At 34.4% G+C, this 7,500-nt stretch overlaps 1 protein-coding gene across 1 annotated transcript in view; it reads left to right on the top strand.

The window, feature by feature from the left end:
• Positions 1 to 1,417: 1,417 nt before the first annotated feature.
• The window catches only part of ncstn (nicastrin), a 14,446-nt gene continuing 8,363 nt past the window's right edge, over positions 1,418 to 7,500 (top strand). Inside the window, exons 1-9 of the mRNA XM_059562960.1 lie at positions 1,418 to 1,575; positions 2,885 to 2,986; positions 3,069 to 3,192; positions 3,270 to 3,388; positions 3,590 to 3,735; positions 3,827 to 3,977; positions 6,132 to 6,244; positions 6,337 to 6,489; positions 6,738 to 6,842. Coding sequence (XP_059418943.1) covers positions 1,515 to 1,575; positions 2,885 to 2,986; positions 3,069 to 3,192; positions 3,270 to 3,388; positions 3,590 to 3,735; positions 3,827 to 3,977; positions 6,132 to 6,244; positions 6,337 to 6,489; positions 6,738 to 6,842 — 1,074 coding nt within the window. The 5' untranslated portion in view covers positions 1,418 to 1,514. The remainder of the gene's footprint in view (positions 1,576 to 2,884; positions 2,987 to 3,068; positions 3,193 to 3,269; positions 3,389 to 3,589; positions 3,736 to 3,826; positions 3,978 to 6,131; positions 6,245 to 6,336; positions 6,490 to 6,737; positions 6,843 to 7,500) is intronic.

Below are 7,500 nucleotides of genomic sequence, written 5' to 3'. Positions count from 1 at the left end.
TACTTTTGATCTTTCAATACAAAATAGTGTGCATTTTGCTCTCATGTCACACTTTCTCACTAAATGTGATGCATTTCTCTGCATTTTTTCTTTTACAACCATTTTTATGGTGTATTATTCTCATATTCACCCTTACTAAACTGAAGCAACACCTCAAACACATGATTCCTGTCTGAATCGGAGCCAGGTTCCAGTTGTTTGTTCTGTTGAAAGCAGAGGATCTAATTGCAGAGATCCAACATGAGCTATGAAAGAAATCAAGGTGCACAGGAGAAAAGAAAGCACCTTTACATAAACAATAGTGGACGAAACTGAATGCAAACACAGGGCTATAAACTAAACTAAAGAACTAAAATGCTACTTTACACATTATTTTTTATGCCGTATCAACTCTTTTGCAGATTGTAAGTTAAATGAATTTTGAATGCTTATTTTTGTCAAGATGCAGGATTGTTATTTTGCTTGATACTTTGATTTGACATGATCACTTTTTCCTCAGGAGCAGATGTTCAGAGCAGAAACTCAGAGGAGAATCCATCGAAGGGTTCGTTTCTACAAACCCAGAACAAGTGAGTCAACTCCTGCAGAAAGTGGACGAGCTGTTGGTTGACCGCTGTGCTTTACAACATCAGGCCAAAACAAATAAAATTACAGCTAAAAACTAATTATATCAGCATTAAATCAGCAAATACTGCATGAGAGAACTTCTATATATAAGCCTGGTTTCACAGACAGGTTTAGACTAAGGATTAGGCCGTAGTTTAATTAGGACGTTAAACTACAAGTAGCTTCAGACTCATGAATATTTTTATTCTGGGCTCACCGTTGTCCTGTGCATTGAGTCCAAGCCTAATTAATTAATTTCCACACAGTAATATTGTATGGTGAGATCAGTATTGAATCGTGACATGTGTGTATAGTTCATTGTGATTGTATCCATCTGTATTCCTCTAAATAAAGTCAAGGCATGTGTATCATGTCTCAGGACTTTATTGTGTTAAGTGGCATATTAGCGTATAATACATAATCCATGAATTAATATACAGTTACACCTTATGGAATTCATTTTTAAAAATATACTTTGGTGTTTTTTTATTTATTTTTTGACTCGTTTAGCTTTTTGGTCATATATGTATTTTGACCTTAAACTCAAAAAAATTGAATGTGATTTATAAATGACAATTCAGTGTTTAAACTAAATGTTTTTTTTATTTTTAGATTGTTTCTTAAAACCCATTTAGAAAATAAAACAGGTATGTATCCTATTCCTTATATTCTGAAACCCTGATATTTTAGAACAGTCAATGTATTTTAGGAAAGAAATCGAACAAATCTGTATGTGTGTGAAAATAGTCATCTTTTGTAATCCGTAAACGCGTGCTGTAATAGCGCTTCGCCGCCGGCGGGTGTCGCTGTGGAGCAGCATCGAGTATCACGCGACGAGCCAGAACCGGAACCGGAAGAAAACAAGAAATCTGCCTCAGCTCGACACGGCTGATCTGTAAACAAGGAAGATGAAAGATTTAATACCAATAAACTGGGTTAAACTTCTAATCCCAGCTTTATTCTACACATGTGAGTATAAATACGAGTGTTTAATGTCGAATTGTGCTTTTGGGCGGTCACGAGATGACGAATATTGTTCTCTCGCTCAGGCCTGGAATGAACCATTTAATGAAATAACTCGTTTACATTGATTTTACATCATAATAATAGTAGAATGATCTTAATCTACTGTAGAACTAGTGACTTACCGAGTCTAATCATGTTTGTGTACCGTGATTATATTCTTGTAAATACCGTGATGAATCATTATGATCGTGGATTATAGGTATTACCTTGAGTTTACAAATTAAACATCTCATAAAATCATGATTTCATCACCTTCAATATGATAGGATAGGAAAGCAATTTTGAAAAAATAAATATCAATTATATTTGTTTATTGTAACTTCAGGTAAATCCAGCTTTGAAAGATGCTGACTTGATATTTTATCTAAAATATAAAATCATAAGAAATAAATGATCATGAATTCTAACATTTTAAAGGCATATTTCAGAATGTAAGTGAGAACAATGGGTTGTACATTGCAACATTTTATTTAATTTTTTTATGTTGAGTTTTTACTTTTTTGAGTTATTGAGATCTGATGTTTTTTTTCTGTTAGAAATAAATGATTAATCTGTCTCATACTTTGTCTTTTCCATATAGCATGGTCAGATCGGTCTGTAAACATATTTTGGCATGTTTTTTTTTTTTAAATCTATAATTTTAACCTGGTGAAATCTAAAACTTAAGAGGTAAAGTTTATTACAACAATAGTTTTAAGATTTCAGCCTTTAATATACAAGTAGGTCAAATACTGGCTATTGATATTTTCAATATTTTTATACCATCATATATAAAAACATTTTTTAGGTTTTTGCTGTCTGAACTTAATTTTTACATAAAAATATGTCTCTTTCAGTGGCAAATAAATAAATGCATAAATAAATAGTTTTTATTTTATCAAAGATAAAGTAAAAAATAATAATAAAAAAAATGGCATCACACCTGAGACCTTCATGCCCACGAATTTTCCACAATTAGGGGCTGCTATACGAAGGAATCTTAATGGGTTAATATTTTCATGTTTTTTTTTTCTTGTGTGTGTGTGTTATAAACCTAAAGAACTATTCTAAGTAATTTTTATACTTTCTTAATTTTGTATATTTTAGAAAGTCAAAATAGTTCAGTTTAGTTTGAATCAGTGTGAAAAGCAGAACACATTTTAGTGCAAAAAGAGATCAGCGTCACTGTGTAGTGTGCACCGTCTGAGTAATAATACTGTGCTCGTGGTCAGCAGAAGTGTGTCATGTGATCTGTGTGTCTCTAATGCTGCAGGCGTGTGCTCCAGCTCAGTGGAACAGAAGATCTATGTGGAACTCAATCAAACGGTTCCTTGTGTCCGGCTGCTGAACGCCACGCATCAGATCGGCTGCCAGTGTGAGTCATTCATTATCCTGCGGTGCGTTTCAATCTCTGTGTTCGGATCGCTGTGATGTACATTGTTTTATTCGTCTCTCAGCGTCTATGTCAGGAGATACAGGAGTCCTTCATGTGCTGGAGACCGAGTCAGACCTGGACTGGATCCTCAGCTTAGGACCACATCCTCCTTACATGGTGATCATGGAGACGAGCTTCTTCAACAGGTGCTGTGACGTCTGTCTGTGTGTGTGTCTGTGTGTCTGTGTGTCTGTGTGTCTGATCTGATGTGTTTCTCCTGCAGGTCGGTCATGATGAGGATGAAGAACTCCTCCAGAGTGGCTGGAGTGGCTGTGATCGTCTCAAAAACAGGACTTGCTGATAATTTCTCACCTCACACGACCTGCCCAAACCAGAACACAGGTGAGAGAGAGAGTGTGTGTGTGTGTGTGTGTGTGTGAGGCCGTGTGTGTGACCGTGTGTGAGTGAGAGTGAAACAAAAACACTTAGTGGGGAAATCTCATTTTACAGTGTTTTGTATTGAACTTTTGGAGAAGTAGAAATAGAAATGCTGAGCAGTCACAACACTTTCCCACATCTGTGTTTGATTTCCTCGTGCTTCAGGTGTGTACAGTGAGAATTATGGCCCTGATCTGGCGAACTGTAACGTGACCGTGTGGAATCCCTTCGGGAACGGACTTTCCTACGAAGACTTCGCTTTCCCTGTGTTTGCTCTGAAAGATGAGAATCAGACTCAGGTCATCCGTAAGGTGTGTCTCTCTCTCTCTCTCTCTCTCTCTCTCTCTCTCATGTTTGTGTGTGTTCATCACAGTGCTGTATGTGCTGGGTGTGTGTTTGCAGTGTTACGAGGATCATAACCAGCGTGTGAATGGAAGCGCTCCTCAGTATCCTCTGTGTGCCATGCAGCTCTTCTCACACATGCATGCTGTGACGGACACCGTGACCTGCATGAGACGCACAGACCTGCAGAACCGATTCAGTATCAACCCAGGTACACACACACACACACACACACACACATCATCATCATCATTAGACACAAAGCACATGCCAAACTGTGAAATAATGAAAGATAAGAAGTCTTGTTTTTCGAGAAATGTATCAAAATTGAGTCTTAAAATGAGAAAAAAAATATATAAGATGGAAAAATGAAATTTTCCCCTTTTAGTTAAAGGCAGGGTAGGTAATGCATGTATAAACAACTTTCTTCCAAATTTGTTTAAACTTTCTATATATATCAATGCATAATTAAAATGTAAGTACTCTGATAAAAAGAGTATAAAAATCGAGTGACTCTAGACCGTTTAATCTGTATTAAACACAGCTCATTATTTCCATTTCGGGACGAAACATAGGATTGGCTTAGGCGACTGTCACTCTCTCGCAACCATGGCAACCACCCTTTTGCCAAACATTACCTGCCCTTTTGCGCATGCACGTTTGATTTGAGGAATTCAACAGACACGGATCCTAGGAATACCAAAACAATGGCAGAGAAACAGCAAGCAAAATTCACAGTACCAGCCTATGCAGTTAGTGAAGGCAAACCAGGCAAAAAAAGGAAGACAGTAACAGTACAAGAAAAGGCAATGAACAAAAAGTCTTTGGATAAACAAAGAAATAAAACGCGAGTTAATATCGGCGTGGCTTTCCAGCGATGGCGAGAACTGAGGGAACTCAAGGGGCTGAAAAGTGACTCCTTGATGGCTTTATTTCTGCTGGACAGGTAAATCTTTCTTTTTGTATTTTGATAATACATATTTTTTCATGAAGCATGTGTCATTAGCACACGTAGCTGCGTAATATAGCTAACATAACATTACTTAGCGAGCCGTAGTAGAGGCTTTGGAAGGAGCCCAGGAGGGAGGGGGTGGAGTGAATGGAAATAATGAGCTGTCTTTAAAACAGTCGTGAGAGGTCTACAGACACTCGATTTTTATACTTTCTTTTTCAGAGTACTTACATTTTAATTATGTATTGATATATAAATAAAGTTTAAACAAATTTGGAAAAAAAGTTTTTTATACATTGTTTTACCTACCCTGCCTTTAAGTACATTTTTCTGACCCTGCTAGCAGAGATAGAGATGAAAATAAAATAAATATATTTTTATAAATATATATACATTTATAAATACACATACACAAACACGCACACTTATTTATGTGTATGTATGTATATATATATATATATATATATATATATATATATATATTAAATGAAAAATTAAATAAATTAAAATAAAAATTATTTTAGTTGGGTACTATTTGTTTTGTTTAAGCTGAAGTACTATGAAAATTAATAAAACCTATACAAACATAATTAAAAAAAAGAAAACTAATAACAATGACAAAAATGCACATCAAAATTACTAAAACTTTAACTTAAATTAAAATGATATCATAAAAATAAAAAAATACAATAAAATATAAAAAAGCTTACAACTAAAATATAGATAGTTTTTCATTTTTCAATGGTACTAAGATAAAAGATTTATAGACCTGGAAAAGTCTTGAAATTAATCAAATCTTCGAAACGCAAGGGCATTTTTAAAAGGAATATTTATTTATCAAATTATTGTGAGCTCTCAAAATATTTTATGAGGTAGACATTGAGTAAAAAACTTTTTATTGTTTAAAAATCCTCGTCATTAGTGGTTTAAATTATATAAATCTGTATTTGATAAATGCTGACGGCAAGCGAGAAAGCATTCTAATGTTTGCTTAATAATATAAAAGCATTTGTTATAATACTTTTGGGTGCTGTGTGTGCTCAGGTACATCGTCAAAATAAAAGTCACACATAGAACACATCGGCAAATCTTTTCAGCCGATATTTAAAAAAAAATCCTAATATCGGCCGATATATCAGTCGACGACTACTTGTCATAACATCCTTTCTAAAAAAAAAAAAAAAAAGCAGGAACCTTTAAGAACATTCAGCATTATTTTTATTATTATTATATTTTATTTTATTAATCCATGCACGCTCCTAATTTCTGTTAGTGAAAAACATTTTGTAAATAAAACTTCCATTATAGATTCCATATAGACCCACCCACAGAGGAAATCTCTTCACCTACACATATAGTTCTGACACGGTTTGAGCATCATACTTACTGTCCATGTGTCTCGTCTCCTGTCAGAGGTCCTGTGTGACCCTCTGAGTGATTTTAACGTCTGGACGTCCACTCGGCTGCTCAACAACAGCGCCAAGGGCCACGCAGCCAACGAGAGCGTCGTCATCGCTGCGACACGAGTGAGGAATAGACTCCAGATGTTTATTCTAGACTAACATTTGTGCTCATGTACCTCCAGCTGTGAGCCATACACTCTCCTTTTGTGTCTCAGCTCGACGGCAGGTCGTTTTTCTGGGAGCAGGCTCCGGCCGCCGAAGGAACCGTGTCTGGAATCGTCACCCTATTGGCCGCCATTCAAGCACTCTATCCTGTCACTCAAGAAGCCCCGCCCACTCGCAATATCTTCTTCAGCTTCTTCCAAGGGGTCAGCATCATCACATTATTCTTCAATCATTATTGAATCCGACTGCAAAATTGGATTTAATATGATGCGAGTGACATGTGTAATCACTCGCTGTTACACATGTAACATAATGAGGTCATGTGACTTGTTTGTTTATCACTGGATGTTGTATATACTGTGCAGTACACTAGTATGCACTACAGCGGAGATGCTGTATGAGTAAGCATCTGTTTTTTGTATTTTATTACAAATGACCTTCTCTCTCATAGGAAGCCTTTGACTACATTGGCAGCTCAAAAATGGTGTATGACATGAAAAGAAATGATTTTGTTATTGACTTGGACAATGTGCACTCCATGCTGGAAATTGGGCAGGTATGAACACATCCTTGTTCATTTATATCCTTTTATTAGAATATTTATTTTGATTATTATTATGAATATTTATATTAAATTAATATTATTATATAATAAAAAAAAAGCATGTCATGATGTCAAATAACTGATTTAATCGTTGATTTTTATTATTGCTATTAGTTTCTTCTAACATTAGTATTAATAATAATAAATGCGTAAATTAAATTAAATTTAATTGATTTCCTTTTTATTGTTAATACTAACAATAATAATATTTTTATTTATATATTATTTATATGATGTTGTTAGTATTATTATGATTATTTATATTCTGTTAATATTATTATGATACTTTTATTATGGTTTATTTATTTATTTATTTTATTTATATAATATATTTATAAACAACCGTAGGTTGACCAATGCACTGTACAAAAGGTTAATTTAATAAATAAATTATGGGAAATGTACAATCATTATTATGTTTTTATTATGATTATAATTTTTATTATCATTATCTCATAAATAAGGCTGCTTCATTATGGCAAAAATCATAATCACGATTATTTAACATGATAATGCCACATGACCAAATTTTTATATGAGTGATTTATTCAAAGATAGCAGAATATATCAAATATGTATTTACTGTAAATATGTTTGCCAAGAATGCAAA

The sequence above is a fragment of the Carassius carassius genome, chromosome 12 (assembly GCF_963082965.1).
Source record: "Carassius carassius chromosome 12, fCarCar2.1, whole genome shotgun sequence".
In the NCBI taxonomy this organism is placed as follows: domain Eukaryota; kingdom Metazoa; phylum Chordata; class Actinopteri; order Cypriniformes; family Cyprinidae; genus Carassius; species Carassius carassius.
The sequence above is the reverse complement of the archived record's forward strand: the minus strand, read 5'-3'. Positions and strand labels throughout refer to the sequence as shown.